The 24,209-nt window shown below is 37.4% G+C and overlaps 1 protein-coding gene across 2 annotated transcripts in view; it reads right to left on the bottom strand.

The window, feature by feature from the left end:
* Nucleotides 1–3,535: 3,535 nt before the first annotated feature.
* Nucleotides 3,536–24,209, bottom strand: part of MRPS28 (mitochondrial ribosomal protein S28) — a 114,349-nt gene continuing 93,675 nt past the window's right edge. The window contains exon 3 of one of the 2 annotated variants that reach the window (XM_034668231.1): nt 3,536–3,664. In XM_034668231.1, coding sequence (XP_034524122.1) covers nt 3,571–3,664 — 94 coding nt within the window. In that variant the 3' untranslated portion in view covers nt 3,536–3,570. Of the gene's footprint in view, nt 3,665–11,227; nt 11,813–24,209 lie in introns of those variants that run through there. The other variant, XM_034668230.1, reaches the window with a different exon arrangement.

The raw sequence follows: 24,209 nt of genomic DNA on the forward strand, positions 1-24,209 counted from the left end.
GCCACTGTTGTTGGCTTTTCTCTTACTTGCAGTTGAACTCAATCCCTGGTGAATACAGCTCACACAAATACTTTTAGATTATCCCTAACCAAGTGGTAATTTTATTGCACTGATTGTTAAATTTTCAAATTTTTCATTATCTTCAAAGAAGCAGTTTCAAAGTCGTCAAATTTGTAAAACCATCACTGTTGACTTAGCCGGCGATGGTCCTGACACTTCTGCGTATTAGCATTTTCTTCAGTCCTTGCAACCAGACAAGTTATCACACACTTCTGGGTCTTCACATGTAGCAGTACTTCTATCTAGATGTCTGCCCCCTCTCCCTCTTCCATATTTCCTCTCTCCCTGTCCCAGCCCCAATTTCCCCTCATTCCTCCAATCTAAACCAAGTTACGTTCCCATGTAAACTGAGCTTTTTCTTTCTGGAACTTACCAAATTTATGCTTATAAATTTATTTTTGAGAGTAAGTGTACAATTATCTGTTTCCCCCACTGAAGTGTAAGCTCAGGGAGACCAGGGCCGTGTTCCGCCTCGTACTCCTCATCCCCAGAACAGTGCTAGATGAAATGTTATGTCCACAGTGTCTTTCAAGGAGCCCCTGGAAAGTCCACTGTGGAGAGCTCTGAGGATTTATAGAATTTTTAGACATTATCAGAGATGATCCCCATGCTGGATTATGCTAATTTATACCTTTCCGCTTTTCTACTTGTTTCTCATTTTTTATTCTCTCTCACTGAAAGCCCCTAGGGAGCAGAAATGCGTACAGGGTTGCAGCCTCCCCCACACAGTCCTGGCGAACTTTCACACTGTCGAGCCAATCAACAGAGTTTCCAGAATGACGGGCCGGGTTCTAATCCTTCTTAGTTGCCTTAAATGGAGGAAAATACTAATTGTCCACAGTTAGAGGCGAGAACCTCTTAATGCCCCCCCCCTTTTTTTTTTAAGGGCTGAATTTTGAAGAGGTAAATACAGACTGGAAAATATCTGTTTACACTCTGGTGGCAAAGCAGGCATCTGGAGAGCATTTAACTATAGTGATACTTTGGTCCCAACTAAAGGTTCTGTTTGTTACAATATGACACAAAGTTATTTGGCTTCTCAGAAAGGCGCCATTCTCCTTCTGAGTTCTATACAAAGCGGAAGGCAAGATTTCAAGATAAGCTATTTTGAGAATATTAAAACATGGGCAAACCAAAATGAAAAGACTAGGACAAAATGGAAAGAAATCCAACAGGTCATAAGAAAAATTGAATATATAATACCTGCTTGTAAAATATATTACCATTTGCTGCTTATTCTGTTTGTTTCCTTTGATTACTTATTACAATGGAAATGCCTGTAGTGAGTCCTGCCTACCCGGAAAGCTGGTTAAGCCAGACTGTCTGGGGCTTGAATGACATGGCGGCAGGAAGTGGGATAAGAGAGGTGGGGAGGTAGAGAGAGGTTGGCTGGAAGCATTTCCAGGCACAGGCTACACTGGGTGATTCTGCAGCCTCAGTAACATTAGGTCAGCAGAGACAAGGGTGCTGGAATATCTGGGTGCTTATATTCAGATTACTCAGGCCCCAAAGCAGTCAGGTAGGAGGGTTTCTACTGCACAAATAAATCTCTGATTCAGCAGTGATTTAATTGAAAGTAGAACTTTTTGTGAGTTACTCATTTTCTACGGGAATTAGGATATAGATCCTTAAAAAATAACATTTTAAATTAATAAAATTAATATAAAAGTAGACTGAGAAAGGATACAAACTTAACAATCCTTTAGTCGTTATTTGAGAGATGTGTTAAGGGTGGGGGGAATGTATTATACATATATATTCTTGGTTTTTAATGTAACCTCAATACACTAAAAGTACTGTAAGAAAATGTCATTTTTAAAATTCATAATACTTTTCTGTGCCTTTTAGACAAGATCTGTGAAAGATTACTGGTAAGTTATCTAACACAGAGGTAAGCCATCATAAAGGACTGACCAGGGGCACCTGGGTGGCTCAGTCAGTTAAGCATCTGGCTCTTGATTTCGGCTCAAGTCATGATCTCAGGGTTGTGAGGCTGAGTCCCACATTGCTGAGATTCTCTCTCTCTCTCTCTGACCCTCCCCTGCTCATGCTCACTCTCTAAATAATCTTAAAAAAAACTTTAAAAAATAACTGACCAGGAAACACCACAGACATGGCATTAATAAATTTAAGATAGAGAATTATATACTTTTGTACTTTCTGTATCACCATAACAAGGGTAATGGGTTTAGATCCAGAAAGAAGGTGTTACCTTTGCCAGAGACAGAAATATTATCTTTGAATGTTATTCCACTGGAAAAAAAATTGTGGGGCCAGAATACCCATCCGGAAGTGATGACTATAATAAATGTCACTTTCAAGTCCACAAAAACAAGGTGTACGGGTGCCTTCACTTACCTATTCCCTGGGGAATCAGCCTCATACAGCTGAACTGGAGGTCAGAAAAATGAGTAGCTTCCAACATAGAGCTTCCAACATAGGTGCTAAGAAAGTATATATGACTGTTGAAAAATGTTTTTTAAATCACTGTTACTATTTTAAGTGTAACTTAGAATGGACACTGCAAAGAGCAGATCTACTTCTCTGTTCTTAAGTCCTAGTAAGTAACTAAATGAACAAACCCCTAGAACTTTTCCATGAAAGTACATGTAAGAGGGCTGCCCAATGTTAGAGGCTTGAGTCTAGCTGGATCTCTGTCATAGTTTCCACTGCTTGTGTTTTCATCTTTAGGTATATAGAAATATTTCTCCTGTTATGTCACAGTTTAATCTGTGGGGCTTGGATTAGAAGAAACAGATGGAATTGATGGAAGTTTTACCATGTGGACAATGTGATTATTCATTCTATTTGAGTGACACTGTTTTGTGTATATACATGGAGGAAAGTTTAACAAGCCATCACTTACTATGAGAATGGGGGCATATGAGTGGTTCTCAAACCAAAGAGCAGAGATTATCTCTTTGTAAGGACAAATTTGATTAAGAGGCACCCTTTGTCCACTTTCTGTGGTACTGGACAGGGAGCCAAATGTTTAGCTTCAATGTAACCATCTTTCCAGCATCCTTGAGGAAAAAGCTGCCTGTCAACACTTGCGTAAACAATATCTATGAGTGATGGAAGGAAAAGAACTCAGAGGCAGGAAAGCAGTGGGCATTGAGTCTGTAAGACCTGCATGCAGTTCATGAAAGAACCAGGAGGCTAAAAAAGGAAAATGGAATTCTACGCCTTCCCTTCTTCGGTCTCCTCAAACTGCCCACAGTCTTTAGACTCAAGAAATTCTTTCCTGGCTGCAGTGAATATAATGAATCCTTCAGTGTTTGTATGAACAGAGAGATAAAAGAGCACAGTTACATAAAATAATGAGGCATCCTTTTGAGTTACACACACAGTCACCTCCTATTCCTGCCCTGTAGGTCCGCAAAATGCTAAACATGGAGACACGGGCCCAGCAACCAGCTTTTTGCTATAAAATTACCAGGAGATATGAACCAGACTCAGATGAATGCTTGAAATCTAGATGCACGAAATCTGTTCATGTAGCATCATCTTTTAATTTTTGTTCAAAGCTCTAACACAAGGTGGTGAAACATCATTTACTCCGAAATCATGGGGTGGCAGCAGAGGTGAGGAGTTGGTGTGAAGACTGGAAGAAAGGAAGAGAGAAATGGGAGGTCATCTAGATTTGTGCCACCTCATTGCTGAAGACATCTGCTTCCTACCTGAGGGAGCAGCATTTGCAGAACAATTAACCTTTCTCTTACTGACAGATAATCTTGTACAATTATGGGCACTGGATCAAGCAAATTACTCTCAACAAATACTGATGAATATTTTCTCTGTGTTTTACACTGTGTTGGGAGCAGACGGTTAAAAAAATGAGTAAAAAGCAATTCCTTTCTTGGAGATATTTAGAATTGATTAGGAATGTATAAATGACCCTCTAATAGATAAATCTACAGAGTACTAATTGGCTTCAAAGCAGAAATAATCAATGAATCCAACTATCCTTTCAACTACTTTTTTAGATACTTAAGGTCAAGGAAATTGTATCAGGACACTCTTAAAATTGATTTTTTACAAAGTCTATTTTCTTGTTTTCTCTTTCTAAAACTTTTCATTTCAGTGATAGACTGAAAACTTTTTTTAAAAAAATCTTTTTATTTATTTGAGAGAGAGAGAGAGACAGAGATAGAGAGGGCACTAGTAGGGAGGAGAGGGAGAAGCAGACCCCCAGCTGAGCAGGGAGACCAAAACGGGATTGGATCCCAGGACTGAGATCACGACCTAAGCCAAAGGCAGACACTTAACCGACTGAGCTACCGAGGTGCCCCTGAAACAACTTTTAACATCTAAAACACAGCCGTAGTTCTGAAAATAATGGACAAAAGGCTGCAAAATAGGAAATAGATATCACAAAATTTATGCACATTTCTACAGCTTTACACAATTACTCTCAATTCTCTTCCAGACTACCATAAAGCAAGCTTTTAAGTTAGGCACAGAAAAGCACACAGAGACCAATTAAGTGGCAGCTGACAGCGGAGAAAATAGGTGGCAAAAATGTTTAAAGCCAACAGAAGAACTAAAAAAAAAAAAATAGTTGTTGCGAGTCAATTAGTATATGACCCCAAATTAGATTCATACCGATTAAGAGTGACAAGGGAAGAACTAGAAGCAGGTACACCAACATAAGCACAAAGTATCAGCAGATAAGCAAAGGGAGGTGATAGGTAACAAGTTAAAAAAATTCAAAGAGCGCCAAGTTCTGGAGCCATTCAGTAGGAACTAGCAGCTCAACCCACCTTAAAAATCCCTAGGAAATCACATCATCATGAAATTGTTTTCCATAATGGTAACCCTGAGTCATCAAGGAAAGCTTTAAATCCTGTTCGGCATTCTCTATTTTAAAAAGCAGGAAATGTTTTGGGGACAGGCAACTGAGTAATACATTTTAGAGTTTTATGGGCAAGATTTGGTTGGGTAGATATTTACATATTCCCTAGTAGCTGAAATCTCTCTGATTATGCAAGAGTTTGCAATGTTTTGATCAAGAAAATTTTTTAAGAATTTTCTCCAATAAAATATTGACTGTGCTGTATCATTAGAAAAACAGTAGTTTATATTTTCCATATATCCCTGTAATTATTTTTAAATACAAACCTGGCCTATATTGATAAGGATGACAAGATCCTGGACTTTTGGCAGATACCAGGATTAAATGAGATTTTAGGGGGTGGGAGGCAGTGCCATAGGATGGGAGTGAATGAGTTTTGCATGTGGGAGGGATGTCAATAGTTATGACTAAGAGGACAATTGTGATAGATTGAGTTATTCATCTCATTTCTTCACTGCCCTAGAGTAGAACCCTTGCTATACTCTCAGGATGGATAAGGTGTAGTTCCCTTGCCATTGGGGAACTTGTTTCTTTAGCTGATGTACACTGAAGATATAAGTAAATTCATGAAAGGTTTAGATTAATCTATGAAAGGTAAATCCAGATTTGTGTATTAAAAAAAAAAACAACAAAACACCAGGGAGTTTGAAACAAATCCCCAAACTTCTGAGGCCAACATTAATGGAATACTATGAGACTTTGAAACCACAGGCTGGTTAGACCATTGGGCTGACCCAGTATTGCATTTCTTATATTCATATCATTTGGTTTTTAAAAATAAATACACATTTTAGTAAAAATTCCTAAGAGAAACATGCAGTTTATTTGAAAAGACTGTAACTTTTCCCCAATGTTTCTTTTAAACAAATTACAAAGAACTTAGAGATGCTCTAAGCCAAAGGATGTAGGAAACTCTGTGAATGAATGTGACTTATTTTACATTCTCACACCTGCATTCTACATGTGGGAAATGGAAAAACGGGATTTTAAACATGGGGTTTTAGACTCCAGGTAAGGAACTATATGGCTCCTGAAATCATCCTGCGGACAGATGAAATCTTTAGAAACCAAAAACTGGCTCAGATTACTAACATTTGCTTCACAAAATTGCCTGCTTGAAAAAACAATCCAACTCTTTTACCATGCTCTATAAGTCTCAAATCATTATGGTTTGGAAACAATGCACATGAGACCATGACAGCAATAATTACTTCGAATGAATGAATAAAAGAAAGCAAGATATTGTGTTTTTTCCAGGCAACATTTAAATGCAAAATCTTTCATTTTAGATGCAGTAAATACCACAGAAGCCAGTAGATAAAGATGATGTCCCAACTCTTAAAACCATACCAAAAGGAGTGGGAATTCCACTCTAGCAGGCAGCTGAGACAAGGACTGTGGGTAAATGCTGCAAGCTTATTGCTCAGAAATAATGGTATGTCTGAGTTATGTTACTGCGTAACTATCTTTTAGATATATTTAGTGATACCCAACATACTAGTAAATTTCCAAACAGAACCACAAGATGGATGACAATTTAAGAGTAATTCCATGCCTATAATTTTGTTTAAAAAAAAGTCTGGTCCATTAGTCATTTCTATCTTTGTTTAACACCTTTCCCTTTCCCATTCACCCTCTGGTGCAGGTGTTAATGAAATCTGAAATGACTAATGGACCAAAAAAAAAAAGTCCTGGATAATCTATCAAATGGATATTATAATCAGCCTCCACATAATCTAACTTCAATGTCATTTGATAGGTATGGAGCAAGAACTAGAAAAACCAGAGAAGACATTCCACAAAAAGCCCTAAAAAGGAGAGTGATTATAAAGTTTGATCCTCTGGTAAACCAGAAATTCAAGACTTACTCACGTGAGGTAAATTAACATTACAATGGTTATCTTCTAAATAATTCTCTAAGCCTGCCTAGGAGGTGGCAAGTAACCAGTCATGGACGCTTACGGTGTGGACTGGGTGATCACTTGAGAAGAGGCTGTAATGTGCAAGGAAGACTGTAGTTCCATGGTTCATAAGGGAACCAGACACAGAGCTCACCTATAACAAAGAGCTTTAGCTAATTAGATAAGACTTGCTCATTCTTATAGGACCCTAGGGTCTGTTTCAGCTTTGTTTCTGCCCTCCTGCCTCAAGATAGAGAACGGCTTCTGTTTCACCAGTGTTCCCTCAAGCATATCTAGATGACTCCCAGTCAAGGTCCAGAGAAAGTCAGGCGTTCTCTCTCCCCTCTGTAAGGTCCGGTTTGTAGGCCGATTTCCTATTCCAATGCCATCTCCCTCCAGATGAAAGACAAGGCCTGTCCTAGGGTCTGAGCAGGATTTATTTGTATATTGGGACAAAACACCGTAATTTTCACCTCTATCGCAGAGATACACAGAGGCACACAGAGGCATGGAATCATTATCTTACGTTCTCCAAACCCCATGGCCTCACCCATGGCCTCCCGTGGAGTCTCACCTTCCCCTTCAACCATAAAATCTGCAATAAGTTCACACAAGCATAAGCAAAAGTGCCAAGTCACTAGATATTCTGCACACCGTTTCTACTGCTGTCACCTTTCTCCTCAGCATCTCTCCATCTACACGGGTTCTACACAAAATGCTTTCCCCAGTATAGGCCAGGTTAGGATTTAGAAAAAATTTCTGGGATATACAGAAAATATAATCTACTATTTTTCTAAGGATATACCATGGTCAATATTTATTAGAGGAAATTCTTTTAAAGTTTTATTGATCAAAGACATAAACTCTTGATTAATCAGAGAGATTTCAGCTGCTAGGGAATATGTAAATGTCTACACAACCAAATCTTGCCTGAAAATCTATAAAACCTTGCCCCTTCACCCTTTATCCCTCACAGACCTTTCTCCCAGAGTTGCACTTCCTACTCTTACCGTTTGCTTCCCAGAGGACCTGAGCTGACACAAATGCTGTGAGATCGTCGTTCTGTTCCTTTGTTTGGCATGATTAGTTGACTTACAAAAATAGTACTGACTTGATTCAAATACTTTAATATTAAAGGAAAAAAGACTGTTCACTGAAAACTGATTTTCTTGGATATCTAAACCTGGATTTTTTTTTTTAAGATTTTATTTATTCATTTGACAGAGAGAGAGGCAGCGAGAGAGGGAACACAAGCAGGGGGAGTGGGAGAGGGAGAAGGAGGCTTCCTGCTGAGCAGGGAGCCTGATGCGGGGCTTGATCCCAGAACGCTGGGATCATGACCTGAGCCGAAGGCAGATGCTTAACAACTGAGCCACCCAGGCGCCTCTTAAACCTGGGTGATTTTAATTAGGTGACTGATGTTTGGGGGGACTGATTCTCTAGGTTAAGACCCTGATGGAGGTTTTCATCAAGGCTGCAAATGGAGGACATGCTATATAAAGAAGTGAAGCAAGAAAGAATATTACATGAAGCAGAGGAAACTAGAGAAACAATACAGGCGGCCTGTAGAATCACAGAGTCAAAGCATAGGAGCAATGCAGAGCTTTGTCTGAGTCAGGCTGGGAAATCGGTGCCTGATGTCAGACTTCTCATACATGCCTGGTGTACCTGTTTCCTAGGGCAGCCATAACATCTTGCCACAAATTGGGTGACTTAAAACAACATAAATCCATTCTCTGTCTGGGAGGCCAGAAGTCTGAAATCAAGGTGTCACTGGGATGTTCCCTTTTTGAGACCTCAGAGAATCTGTTCTACAACTTTCTCCTAGTTTCTAGTGGTTGTCAGCAATTCTTGGCATTCCTTAGCTTGTGGCAGCCTAACTACAATCTCTGCCTCAGTAGTCACATGACATTCCCTGTGTTTGTGTGTCTGTGTTCAAATTTGCCTCTTCAAATAAGGACAACAGTCATACTACATTTAGGACCCACTTTAATCCAGCATGACCTCATCTTAACTTATTACATCTGCAAACTCTCTATTTCAAAAAAGGTCACCTTCATAGGTTCTGAGTGGACATGAATTGGAGGGAGGCACTATTCAACCCAATATAACTGGGAACCTGAGTGATTAAAAAGTAGCCTTTAGATTGGTGTCATAAGAGATGAAAAGGCATTCTCACTGGTCTCTTGATCTCCTAATCCATATCCAGTGTTAGAAAATACCACTGTTTCTACCTTCAAAATATATCCAGATTGCAACCACTTTTCATTGCCTGCATTGCTACCACATTCATCCAAGCTGCCATCACCTCTCATCTGGATTACCTGCAAGTCTCCTCATAAGTCTCCCTGTTGCTGTTCGTCTTCAATCTACTCAGAAGGATCCTGCTAAAATGTCAGAGTATATCCCTCCTCCACTCAGAATTCTCAAAGACCCTCCATCTCAGAGTAAAGGTCAAAGTCCACACCAGGACCTATAAGGCCTCTCCTACTTTCCAGGTTCAGCTCCTACTCCTCTTACTCTCAGCTACTAATGGCTTCCTCCCTGTTCCGTAAGCTGGACAAGCACAGTCCTGCCTCAGAGCCTTTTGCACTAGCCATTCCTCCGTCAGAATACTCCTTCCCAGATACTCATGTGCTAGCTCTAGCTCCCTCATTTCCTTCAGATATTATTCAAAAGTGAATTCCTGGAAACTATGTATGGTGACAGATATTAACTAGACTTACTGTGGTGATCATGTCACAATATATACAAATACTGAAGCATTATGTTGTGCATCTGAAACTGACACAATGTTATGTGTCAGTTACACCTCAATTAAAAAGATAAGCTCGTAAAAGAGCTTTTTAAAAAGATTTTATTTACTTGAGAGAGAGGGAGAGAGAGCACTTGTGAGCATGGGGCAGGGAAGAGGGAGATGGAGGGAATCTCAAGCAGACTCCCCACTGAGCATGGAGACCGATACCTGGACTCGATCCCCGGACCCCAAGACCACGACCTGAGCTGAAACCAAAAGTCAGATGCCCAACCGACTGAACCACCCAGGCGCCCCAACGAGAGATTTGTCTAAATAATCAGTGGAAAAATAAAAATTATACATTACAAAAAAGCAGATTCTTCTGTGAGGATTTCCATTGACACTACACTTAAATTTCAGTCTGTCACTCTGACACCTCACAACCCCATTCCCTGCTTTATTTTATTTTATTTTATTTTATTTTATTTTATTTTATTTTATTTTTTTAAAGATTTTATTTATTTATTCGACAGAGATAGAGACAGCCAGCGAGAGAGGGAACACAAGCAGGGGGAGTGGGAGAGGAAGAAGCAGGCTCACAGCAGAGGAGCCTGATGTGGGGCTCGATCCTGTAACGCCGGGATCACGCCCTGAGCCCAAGGCAGACGCCCAACCGCTGTGCCACCCAGGCGCCCCTATTTTATTTTATTGAGATATAGTTAACATACAACATTGTATTAGTTTCAAGTGTTTAACATAATTAGATATTTCCTGCAAAATGATTACTACAGTAAGTCTAGTTAACATTATCACCATACATAGCTACAAAATTTTGTCTGTGATGAAAACTTTTGAGATCTACTCTCTTAGCAACTTTCAAATATACAATATTATTAACTATAGTCACCATGCTGTATATTACCTCCTATGACTTATTTATTTTATAGCTGAAAGTGTGAAGTATGTATTTTTTAACCACCTTCACTCATTCTGCACACCCCACTCCCACCTCTGGAAACTAGTGCTAGTCTGTTCTCTGTATCCATGAGCTTCCCCCCACCCCAAGATTCCACATATAAGTGAGATAATATGCTACCTTATCTTTCTTCTTCTTATTTCATTTAGCATAATATCTCCAAGGTCCATCCATGTTGTCGCAAATGCCAAGATTTCCTTTTTTATGGCTGAATTTTATATATATATATATATATATAAACACACACACGCCACATTTTCTTTATCTATTCATCCACTGATGGACACTAATGTTGCTTTCACATCTTGACTATTGTAAATAGTGTTGCAAAGAACATGAGGGTTCAGATATCTTTTCAAGTTAGTGTTTTGTTTTCTTCAGGTAAATACCCAGAAGTGAAATTGCTAGATCATATGGTATTTCCATTTGTAAATTTTTGAGGAAACTCCATACTGTTTTCCATAGTGGTTGCAGCAATTTACATGCTCACCAACTGTGCGAGAAGCTTCCCTTTTCTCCACATCCTTACTTATTTCTTATCTTCTTGATAACAGCCACTTTAATAGGTGGGAGATGATTTCACTGTGGTTTAATTTGCATCTCTGTAATGATAGTGATGTTCAGCATCTTCTCAGGTACCTGTTGGCCAACTGTATGCCTTCTTTGGAAAAATGTCTATTCAGGTCCTCTATCGTCCCTGCTTTATTTTGTCCTTAGCACATATCACTGTCTAACACACTATATATTTTACCCATTTATTTTCTATTTTCCTCAATCAAAGGGAAACTCCACAAAGCAAGCAATCTTGTCTAATAGGTTTACTGCTGTTTCAAATAGTGCCAGGCACACAGCAAGCACTCTCAAAACATATTAATTGAATGACAGAATTTCTCAGAATAGTTTATATTACTCCAATCAAAAGAAGGAATGGGTGTAAAAGGGGTGGTGGAGAGGGGAGAAACAGCTAAAGAAAATTCTAACGAGTAAGAGCTATAATTATAGCTTTCATTTATTATGTCTTCTTTCAATCATTTATTCACAATTTTTCTAATTGTATTCTTGATGAATATCTGGGTTCAACAAAAAAGAAGTGAATGCACTAAGCAAAGTTTGTTTCTTATTCACGATGTTCCTCTTTGGATTTTGCGTCTTTACTCTCCTGGACTCCTAAGAGAATCGCATCCGCCTCGAGTATAGTTGTATCTGCAGTCGCTCCCAGGAACCTAGATGTAAGTTCAAGATCTAATAGCCGCAGCCGGACTCTGGTTCCCTTCTGGTATTTCCTAAATAGTAAGAAAAACAATTCCATGAATTCTGCATATCACAATATGAACCACTAGTTTAAGGTAAAACTCAAATTCTAATTTTAATGTGGTGGCTCAAAATAAAGAAGTTAATACATCTTTTTTTAAAAAAAACTTTATACCAGTATCTGAGAAATAGCTGTTTTTGACAGAAAAGTAATTTAGATGTATCAGAATTTTTATCTTAAGGAGACTTTTAAAGATTTTATAAGCAAAATAAAAACACAGGCCAAACCAAAATTCAAACAAGTCAATTCTTGAAACTGACATTTATTTTAACATGTCACTCATTTTTTAAAATCAGAGAGTGACATCAAGGGGGAAAAAAGATTTCCAGATACATTTTTTTCTTCTAAAGTTAAAATCTGCTCTTAAAGTAAAGGAAATTGTACAAAAGCAAAATGGAAAAATGTCTAAATGTGAAGCTTAGTGTTGGGGCTTAATTGCACTGTTATTAGTGTAATAAAAGCCATAACATGCATGATGGCTTACCTTGGTCAATAAAATCATATTTATAATACCAAATGAAAATTTAAACTCATTTGCCTTCTTCCTTGATCAAGTATTTTAAGAGTGTAATACTAACATTACGAAAAGATGCAGGAGAATGAAAATATTGCTACTGATTAAAATCCAAAAATCTTTAAAAATCTAAATATACAGACAGACATACCTTGTTTCATTGTGCTTCCCTTTGTACTTTGCAGATACTGCATTTTTTTTACAAATTGAAGGTTTGTGGCAACCCTGTGTTGAACGAGTGGATTGCCGCCATTTTTCCAACAGCATTTGCTCACTTTATATCTCTTTGTCACATTTTGGTAATTTGCACAATGTTTCAAACTTTGTCACTATTATTATGTTTGTTATGGTGATCTGTGATCAGTAATTACAACTGGTTGAAAGCTCAGATGATGGTTGCAGTTTTTAGCAATAAAGTATTTTTAAATTAAAGTATATGCAGTTAACCTTTGAGTAGGGTTTGAACTGCACAGGTCTACTTATATGTGGATTTTTTCCAATAAATACAGTACAGTACTATAAATGTATTTTCTCTTCCTTATGATTTTCTCAATAACATTATCTTTTGTTTTGTTTTTGTTGTTTTTTTTTTTAGAGAGAAAGAATAAGCAGGAACAGGGGAGGGGCAGAGGGAGAGGAAGAGAGAATCTTAAGCAGGCTCCATGCCCAGAACGGACCCTGAGATCATGACCTGAGCCAAAACCAAGAGTCAGACACTTAACTGACTGAGCCATGTAGGCGCCCTAGTAACATTTTCTTTTCTCTAGCTTACTTTATTGTAAGAATACAGTATATATAATACACATAACATACAAAATACATGTTAATTGACTGTTTACATTATCAGTAAAGGTTTCCAGTCAACAGTAGGCTATTAGTAGTTAAGTTTCTGGGGAGTCCAAAAGTACACACAGATTTTCAACTGCATGGGGATTAGAGCCCCTAACCACTGCCATCATTCAAGGGCAAATTGTACATTGCTTTTTTAGACACAATGTTTTTATTGCATACTTAATAGGCTAAAGTACAATGTAAATGTAACTTTTACATGCACTGGAAAACCAAAAAATTCATTTGGCTGACTTTATTGTAATATCTGCTTCCTTGTGGTGGTCTGGAACCAAGCCTGCATTATCTCTGAGGTATGCCTGTGCCCTTTAAGTATTCTAAGTTAATTTTAAAATTAAATAATTTACATAAATGGAAAGTAAAGAAACAAAGTTCTCCAAAAAAGTCACTGGAAAAGGAATTTTGTAGACCATATAATAAAGAATCCCCACACAACGTCTATTAGGTGTTCTGAGGAAATTTATAAATGGTCCATTAAGTAAACATGAAGGCTATTTGGGTTTTTTTCTGTTTTGTTTTGTTTTAAGATTTTATTTATTTATTTATTTGACAGAGAAAGAGAATACAAGCAGGGGGAGCTGCAGGCAGAGGGAGACGTAGACTCCCCGCTGAGCAGGGAGCCCAATGCAGGACTTGATTCCAGGACCCTGGGATCCTGGGATCCTGACCTAAGCCAAAGGTAGATGCTTAACTGACTGAACCACCCAGGCATCCCAGGCTATTTGGTTTTATAAAAACATATTTTTCTTTCTGATTATAGAAGTAAATGTTCTTTTGTAAAACTGTAAAATAGTGAAGTCATATTTTCTAGTCCTTCTATATGTATATTTACATGTATGGATACATGAGTGTGCATTTGACAGCACAGATCCTACTTTCTATCTTTGTTTAAAAAATTAAAGAGATATCCTAGAATAGTAATTGAGGCATAGCTTTATGTTCTTAGAAAACAGCAATTATAGGACATATTGTATGAATTAACCAGTGGGAAAACAAGGTTAGTGCACAAACGAGGTAAAGCTGAACACTATTTTCTATATTACTTGGAGCTGTAACCTATGTTCTAACAGATTATTTATTTCATTTGTCCTTACAGCATGACTCACAGTAATTCATCCAATTAGCTTTGATTCATGTTGACTCCTCCTCCCATCCTTTTCTGCAACATCCAGTTAGTAAGTTTAGTTCATTTCATTAACGGATATTTCTTGAACTTAACCCTTCAAGTCTCGTCACCCCTTAGCTGAAGCTTGAGGTCTGATGTGATCTTCTCAGAGCCTACGTTTCTAGCCTGCTTCTCAAGATGGGTTCCATATCTTAGCCCAGTGTCCATTCCCACATACTTCTGTTCCTCTGTACCTCTGCACCTTTGCTTCTACTGCCAGCACTGCTTGAACTTATCATCTATCCCACTGATTCTTAAGTTCTACGTAGAACTGGATACATCAAATGCAGCTCCTGAGAACCTTGATATTCTTGTCAGAACGAAGAGTCTGTCACTGGAATTCCCATGGAAGAAAAAGGTTTTGCGGTCATAGACCTGGATGTAAATCTGAGCCCTGCTACTTTTAGTTGGGTAACCCTGGGTAACTTGCTTTCTCTCTGAACCACAATTTTCTCATCTACAATAACAGTGATTCCAGCCACTTTGCAGGTGAAGGTTAAATGGGATAATATGCTGAAAACACTTAGCATATGGCTGCAAACGTTAGTGCCCCTCACATACTTGTATTGGTTATCCGTATGCTCTGACTTCTCATTAGTCTCTATGCTCCCCCAAGAGCTGCCACAGTTGCTTATCTCTGTACCCTTCCAGTATGCTGATGCAGCAGGTACTCAAATGTCTGTCAATAAATTAATACGATACTTGCTGATAAAAGCCACCAGATCACAGATGATCTAGAATTTCTATTTTCCTGGCTTTAGCAGCTGTGTGGACTGGTACATTTTACTTAACCTCTCTGAAATTTGCCTGGGACTATGCCTAGGATATAGTGACTAATAAATGTTAGTTTTCTTCTTCCATTGTTCATTGTTGGCTTATTTCTTTTTACTTATTTTTAGGAGCATTACTCATAGGCAGATTATAAACTAATCATGAGCTGAACAGTGACTTTTTATAAAAACAGTTGAACATGTCACAAACACTAGGGACAAGAAATTCTGGGCAAAGTCATAGTAAAGAAGTTCACAGTATAAGTGGTTCTGTGTCTGTCATATTAATAACAAAAATCTCCAATTAAAATAAAAACAGAAACACCATGGGTGCCCAGTATGCTTGGTAATTTATGGAAGGCAAAAGTTTGTCCCCGTTTTTAGATGTGGTAGCCTTTTTTTTTTTTTTTTAAGATTTACTTATTTTAGAGTGAAAGAGAGAGAGAGAGAGAACGAGTGGGATGGGGGAGAGGGAGAGGGAGAGAGAATCTCAAGCGGACTCCGCACTGAGGGCAGAGCCGGATGCAGGGGTCAATCTCACAACCCTGAGATCATGACCTGAGCTGAAACCAAGAGTATGAAGCTTAACCAACTATGTCACCCAGATGCAGTAGCTTTTAATGATATGAAAGCTTTGCCTTCATCTCTAAAAAGTATGGAAATTCTGGGAATTACCCAGTGAGATGGAAATGGAGATGAAAAGCAAACTGCAGGCCTTTATGTGTGTTGAAAGAAGAATTATCCAAATATACACATTGTGCACTACATAAAACAAAATAAAAAAAACCCTTTAAAAGATTCTCTTACTTCTGCTATCTAGAGTAGCTGTTTCTACTTTTATGGTACTTCATTTTTACTCTTATTATTACAGTTAATTCCACGTGTTATCTCCTTTCTCAGACTATAAGATCTTTACGGGCAGGGTTTCATATCTGTCCCTTATAGTACCATGAAGACATTTCACATAATGTAGCTCTCTGAACAGTGGTTTCCACACCTTCCAGTGTACCAGAAACACCTCGGGTACTGGTTAATAACGCAAATGGAGGGAAGCAACCCTGAGAGTGAGCTGGCAAATCTGAGGTGGAACTTAGGAATTTACCTTTTTAGCAAGCTTCTCAGGTGATTCTGACTCAGGCTCCTCTAGTCACCACTTGAGAAAATCTGGCCTAGAATTACGTTTGTTACATACAGTCAAGTGCAGGAGGACAGGACAGTGTACATAAATACAAAAGGCCACTAAAATGAGGACCTGTGACAAAACTTTGTGGCCACCATTAACAAGCTTCAGAGTAACAGATGTTTTCCATAAGTGACAAGAGTCTCTTAGGGTAATTCAGATAGATTAAAAAAAAAAGAAGAAGAAAGAAAAAGAAAGAAAGAAAGAAAGAAAGAAGAAAAAGAAAGAAAGAAAGAAAGAAAGAAAGAAAGAAAGAAAGAAAGAAAGAAAGAAAGAAAGAAAGAAAAAAAAAAAGTCGGGAATGTATAATGGAGAAATGCACCTAAAAAAGAGTTCCTTGAACAAAGCCCACTGATGCCTGGAGTGGGGCTGCCTCCCCTACACTCAGACTGTCTGCTCTGGAAGATCCAGGACATGGAAAGATCAGCATACTTCTCCAACAGAAATAGCGGCCATGCAATTAATATGGAGTTTAACCTTGCTTTAACTTTGAAACACTTTATTAAAGGAAAAAAAAAAGAAATAACTAATGTATTTCGGAGAACTCCATTTCTTCCAATGTAATTCGAGGTGAACCTTTCAGTATTGTAGTCTTTGATAATCACTAATGTTAGTTAGTCTTCCCATTTGGGTTTCCATTGTTCCACATAACAAGATTTAAAATGAATATGCCAGGGGCGCCTGGGTGGCTCAGTCTGTTAAGCATCTGGCTTTGTCTCAGGTCATGATCTCCAGGTCCTGGGATCAAGCCTCCAGTCTGGCTCCCTGCTCAGCGGGGAGTCTGCTTCTCCCTCTCTCTCTGCCCCTCCTCCCTGTTAGCGCTCTCGCACTCTCTCAAATAAATAAAATCTTTAAAAAAATAAACAAAAAATGAATATGCCAGTAAACTCTTTTCTCAGATTGTTTATGCAGCCTTTAAATGGTCACTTTATGCAAAGATTTTGGCCTAAATATAAAAACCCAGAAAAACCAATGTAGTGATTGAGAACATGGGCTCTGTAGTCAGATAACTAGACATGTGCACGGTTTTATCACTTATAAATAAACATGAAACTCTGAGCTACTTTATCTCTGTTTCAGTGTCCTCATTTGTAAAATGGGAACCCATGTCCTAGGTTCTTGTGAGCATGAAATAAATTAACACATGCCGAGCCCTTATAAATGCTCACAAATGTTAGCTATCACATCACTCACCACCACCACCAGCATCATCATCATCAACACCAACCCAGTAAAAACCGATCCTCAATTTTGGAGTGATGCAGAGCACAAGAGCACTGCAGTTACAACTGAATCAAAAGAAGATTCCTACACAAGGGAAATTTGGAGGCGGGTTTTCTTCCCATATTTGCTTTGACTCAAATTTTACTTATTTTAATGGTATAAGCACTCTTCTCGTAAAATACAGTATAACAAAAACGTTCTACAAAAATTAAAACCATTTCTTTTGACATGAATGTTGAATTTCCAATGAGGATGTGAGGCAAAATAGTTTCGAACAAAAGCAAGTAAAATTCAGAGAACTACACAGTGAATGGTCCGCACTTCCCAGCACTGACCACAACATAACTAGAAACAAGAAAACCACATATACTGTCAGTCACAAAAGGGTCACAGTGATTTATCTACTCTCATCCTCTTTTCGGGAGGGGCTCAGGAAGCATGAGCGGCAGGAAAAGGTGTCTCATTTTACCTCTCTGTATCTCTCTTGCTTCATTAACTTTTGGTGGAGTTAAGCCTTCTATGAATCTACTTGTATTTTTTAGCACATACCATTTCTTAGAAGAGGTAGATAACAATTTCTATAGATTCATTATTTGTTCTTCCAAGAAGCAATCTTTAGCTTAATTTTAAATTCAACAGTAGCCTTAACTTCTAACCTAATCAACCACCCCCATCATGATTTTTCTAAACCTGAATCTGTCTCCTCTGTCTTCTTTTTATAATGGGGTTTTATTATTCTTTTATTTATCCAGTTCTCCCTCATTTTTTTGATTGTTATCAATGCACTCTTCTAAAAATTGTGCAGATACCCATAACAAAATTTTGCTACAGTGTGAAAGGGTTTCACAGATGACCTGAAGGCCATCCATGGACCTCTAAGATTAAGCAGCCCTGCTCTAGATTTTAAGTCTGTTTATCTTTCTTGAAGGAAAAGAAATGGGTTCTCATTTTATTGACACATCATGGCCCTGTGATAATTACTTCTGTTTTATTTCCGAAGTGCTTCTTAAGGAAACCCAGGACTTTCCTGCACAAGCTCATGAGCTAATGCGCAAAGCCATACAAAGGCATACAGTTTTAGTTTCTAAGGGATATAAGTTTAAATCCATAATAAATGTAAAGAAAAAATTTTTCTTTTATTATCCTTGGTCACTTAATTAAGTCTACCCTATTAGGAGTGAATAAGGACAGGTGTTAAAAGAAGAATTCAATGTTTTCAATTTAAAAAATATGGAAGAAAAAGACAAATCAATAAAAAGTATCCAACAAAGAAATAGGTTTAAGATGATTATCTTAAGAGGCTGGACAGGCCCACGGTCTTGAAGATTGGGCCCACCATAGAGCACAGGTTTTCTAAAATGTGTTGGAAATACTTAGAGGTACTTTTGGTTATCACAATGATGAGGCTGACATTTAGCAGAGGGTGGGTGGAATGCAGACTTTCTGTAATATACAGAACTCTCTGCACAACACAGTTGTCCTGCATCTGTGCTAGACACTGATGTGGGTGGAAAACCTACTTATAATTAGCTAAGCCTAGGACTATATCTGCTAAAGATAACAAGTTATTTTCTTAAATAAAAGTTTAAATTTCCAAAAGTGTGATTACTGTGTAAGTGAATAGAAGACTGACTTTGTTCAGAATGTTCACTCTTTCAGAAAAAACACATCACCATAAACAAGCCATTTCATTTTTGTGTTTTGATACACGTGGTAAGTGTATCCTCTTTATAGTTTAACCTTTGCCCTACTCTTTGCATTGGGAGAAGATCAGTCCCCTCTATACCTGCCATCTAAAATACATGATTTATGTTCTTATCTTTCAGTGAAATGCACTGATAAAAACTTAACTAAAATATCAATAATAACAAACACCACAGCCCAACATAACTTTTTGTGATAACAGAAACACTTTAGATAAGGTCTGAGCACTTTAAATACAGCTAGTGTAAGGAAATGAACTTTTAAATTATATTTAATTTAGATTAAAATTTAAAAAAACCACATCACAGTGCAGCTCTAGACCACTTCAAATTGACAAGTAAGCATACTTGTCCCACAATATATAAAATATACTTTGAGGCAAAAAGGCTAGTTTTGCAGGAAACAGCACTTTGAACTAATTTGTTACAATAAATACCACCAACTAGATTCAGCAATAATAAAGTCAGATACCTGTTTGCCATTACTAACCCCTCAAACATGTCTTTCCTTTCTGTTACCTTTTGTATTCTTCCTCAGTTCTGTGTGTGACATTGTACTAGACCCATAGCAAATGAATTGTCTTATTAGATATTTTGAGGTTATAATTAAGTTCTCCATAAAGAGAGCTTCCCCCATACTGCAGGAATAAAATTAAGATACATGGAAATAAAATCACTTGCCTAATGCCACAAAGTGGTATGAAAGGATTCACAGGCTTTTTTTTTCCTCTTCCTTTTCTCAAGTTCTCAATTACCTGTGACTTCTGGCAAGAACTATAAACTTAATCCCTTTAGGGGTGGTAAGAATTTACCACTCCATATAAGCTTATATATGTCTTCCCTTTTAAATAAAACATAGGCTATATTACTGTCATCTAACCCATTATTTCGACTGTTCCCCCACTAGAAAAATGATTACTTTCAGTGGTAACAAATAATAAGATCAGAAAAAAAATCTCTGTGGCTTCATGTAATTTTGTCTCTTTTTTTTTTTACTTTTTTTTTAAATTAGGAAAAACATCCCAGATATTAGTTTTTTCAGAAATCTTATATTTTATACTAAAACCACTGTTTACTGCTGTCTTGAAAGGCAAATAGGATGTCTCCAATGAGTACATTCAAAATAAAAATAGCCTGTGTTTCTACTTCTTGGTGGGTTTCTTTCTTTTATCTTCAAGTGCTTGCCTCTGACTGATCTTTGTGAACTCCAGCCTAAATGGATTCAATCCCAGCCTTCACCATGACTGCTCTCTTCCACTGTGCGCTTTCTCAGACCATATGCTGTAGTAAATGAGCCTGCATGGCTGAGCTGTTTAGGAAAAGGGCAATTAAATCTGGTTTTGCATTTCTTTATTAAGGACATGGTTTAAAGACTTTCCTTTGGAGAGGTTTTTGACATTCTTTCCACAGACATTCTTTAACATCTGTCAGTGCACGCTAGTGATGGTTCTCATAGACTTAAAACAGAGAGAATCCCTGTGACTAGTTCTTTGATATGAATCTATTAATAATACAAAGCTGACAAATATAAGGCTTGGATTAAATCTCAGTATCTGAAGAGAATATTGTGAGGAATTCTGACTTTGCTCGTTAATTTAGCTGTCTTGCTGTAATCATAATTCTCAGAGGTTTTAAAAATAGTTCTTTTGAAATCATTAGACATCTATGTTTTTATCCCAATGAGTTAAAATAGTTTAGAACTTTTTCTGATTTTCATACAATTCCTCATTTAAAGTTTTAAGACTCTAGAAGTACATTTTTCTTTTCCTTTTTGAAGAGAAAAAGTTAAAATATGTCTATTGGTTCAATTAATACCTATTTGATTTTTTCTAATTTATACAAATGTTCACAGTGATGTTGATCTGTATGTGAAGCCAGCAACTTGTCCATGTGTGCGTGCGTGTGTGCGTTGAGTGTGTGTGTGTGTGTGAGAGAGAGAGGGAAAGACAGAGAGCGAGCGAGCACAAGAGCGCACATACAAGCAAGAGAGCACATGTGGAAATGTGTGTACTTTGCTCTTCAAATGAACTTTGTGGACATCAATTTCCTCATCTTTAAAAAGCACAGTATTAGAACAGATCTAAGGTCTTTTGCAGTTCTAGGATTTCTTCTACTTCTATACAATGTTAAGTATTTGAAAACTGATATAGTGTAAAATGATGTTAAGTGCAAAACTGATTAAATATATACAAAATGAAAGATTTTAATAATTTTTATTAGCTATCTAAAATATATAAAATGTTATTATAGCCTTAAATATTCAATTAACAAGTGAACCCTATGCAAACTACTTAGTGGATTCTGGATTTGTCTCACTTTTTCAAAATACCATCTGCCATGTTTCCCTGACCTATCTGGTCTATTGCTTCTTTCTGTCCAATCTGTCAGATGTCTTTCAAGATTTTTTCACCACTGCATTATCCATATCATATTATCAAGCACAGCAACCATGGTTAACAAAACAAAGGTAGAAAGTGTTCATAAAGTTCTACAGCTCTCCAATATTTCCACTCATTAAAATTTGAAATGCAGCACAAATCTTAAGTTCTAATTTATTATCCCAGGTCATTAGAAGATGTAAATGGGAAACAAAAACTATTATAACTTCTGCAACCTGAATTATTACCAGAAGCCCTTTGAAAAAACTAATGATTATCCCTTTAAAAAAAAACTATAGGGAGTGTGCTTATCCCCTAGGCCAAAATAAACAATGCAAATCTACTGGCAACTGGAAATCTACATGCCACTGTGGCAATGAGCAATGGATATTGTTCATAACACCAAACTGCATTCCCTCAAGCTGCAATCGTCCTAGATAAGGATTTTCATTTTTTTTCTGTAACTCTAATATAAATATATGATTTTGTTTTTCCCTTAAACCAAGTTCTTTTTAACCTTTACTGTGCTAGCTATATTCTGTGTCAATAAACAGAAGTTTTGTCTCATTCAAGCAGTGATTTATTTTATAAAATGTGCAACTGAAATATTTTTAAATGTGTAGTAAATAACATCACTTTTTAATCATGTGGAATATGCATATAATGTAATATATTACATATAGAATCAATAATGACAGTTTTAATCTTTTCTCAGAGCTACAAAATAAGATGTATCAAGATATGAGACACCTGAAATATGCTGATGACTAACACTGGGATCAAACTGGAGCTAATATTATGACATCGAAGCAAAAAGACATACATTTTGGGGCATATAACTTTTAAGCAAATATACGTATTTATTGCCAGAGAAAGGTTTTGTCAGTGTAGAAAAGAGGAAGGAGTACGAGCTTTAAATAGTTATAGGAAGATCTAGGTTTGCCTATGACTGAGTGCAAGAAACTTACCTTGAATGGACTGTTTATTTATCTGTAAAAGGAGGGTAATATATACCACCTGGCAAGGTTGATGTGAAGCTTCATGCATTATAAGGTATGGAATGTGCCTCGCCATAATACATACTCAATAAATATAAGCTATTATGAAATTCACCACATCATACTTATATAAGGTGTAACAGACAACTTCAAATATGGATTTATAGAAGATACTAGAACACTGTTCAAATGAATTAGTCTAGTAGCAATCTTCAATGTATATAAAAGAAAAAAAGGAAAACAAAACTCATTGAAGGCATTCTTTTGAGTTTGAATTTGGAGCTGAGGGAGGCGGCTAATAAAATCCAGAAATTACTTTTTAATTTATAGAGAGTTTTGTTGACTCTACAGGGAGTCAGAACTGGAAGGCATAACAAAATTGCTCGTGGAAGCTTTTTACAATTTTTTCCTTTTCTCTTCTCTTTTCTTTTCTTAAAAATACTGATGCCAGGGGTCCAACCCAGACCTACTTCATCAAAATCAATGGGTAGAGCAGGAGATTCATGCACATTTGGGAAAAGTTCCTCAAATGGGTCTGGTTCCCTGAGCTTGTTCCAAAAGCATTGGTTAGTATATTCGTAAGTTAGATTCTGAGTCTTTGTCTCAATCAAATTCCAAATGAATCGTTCATGGTAGTTTCTTTTTTTTTTTTTTAAAGATTTTATTTATTTATTTGACAGAGATAGAGACAGCTAGCGAGAGAGGGAACACAAGCAGGGGGAGTGGGAGAGGAAGAAGCAGGCTCATAGTAGAGGAGCCTGATGTGGGGCTCGATCCCGTAACGTCGGGATCACGCCCTGAGCCGAAGGCAGACGCTTAACCGCTGTGCCACCCAGGCGCCCCCGTTCATGGTAGTTTCTGGGCCAAGCTGAATCTTGCCCAATTCAAGCTTTAATTTCCTAACAAGTGCATGCAGTACAGACATTATGTAGAAGGTCAAAATTAGAACTGCACTTTTAAATGTCAAATATGAGATGAACAAATTTGTTTTGCCATTGTAAATACTGAAGAGATTAATATGTATTTTTATCTAAACAAAGGGCTGAATCATTTTATGTTGGCTATGTAAGATTTACTAAAGGATGTATTTTCATGACCAAAGATTTTCAAAATCACTTCCACAGTACTTGAAAACCTAACACTTACAAGCATATACAACAAGAGTAAATTTAGTTCGAAAATTACCTTATGGCAGATGTTATCTCCTTATTACCTCAGCTCTAAAATGTCTTTGATTACTTCCTCCACTGGCAGAACCTCAGTCTCCGGGTTCCTAATTCTCTGCACTTTTGACTACATTAAGAGAACAGAAGACTTCTAAAGTCATTGTACCAACCCATTTTCAGAGTTTCCTTTTTTCTTTTAATCTTGTTTCTATCTCTCTAAATTAATTACTTATTAAATAAGTATTGTTGAATTTTCAACAAATACCTACTCAACATCTTTATGAGGTAAGGGGATACCAACGAGAAAGAGAGAAGCTATCCTGTCCCCTCCCAACCCACAGAGTCAAAAACGGAGTGAAGAGCCATATTCTACCTTGGAGGGACATAGAACTACTTTAGCAGGTTGGTCCTGATTTCTGTG

The sequence above is a fragment of the Ailuropoda melanoleuca genome, chromosome 9 (assembly GCF_002007445.2).
Source record: "Ailuropoda melanoleuca isolate Jingjing chromosome 9, ASM200744v2, whole genome shotgun sequence".
In the NCBI taxonomy this organism is placed as follows: Eukaryota; Metazoa; Chordata; class Mammalia; order Carnivora; family Ursidae; genus Ailuropoda; species Ailuropoda melanoleuca.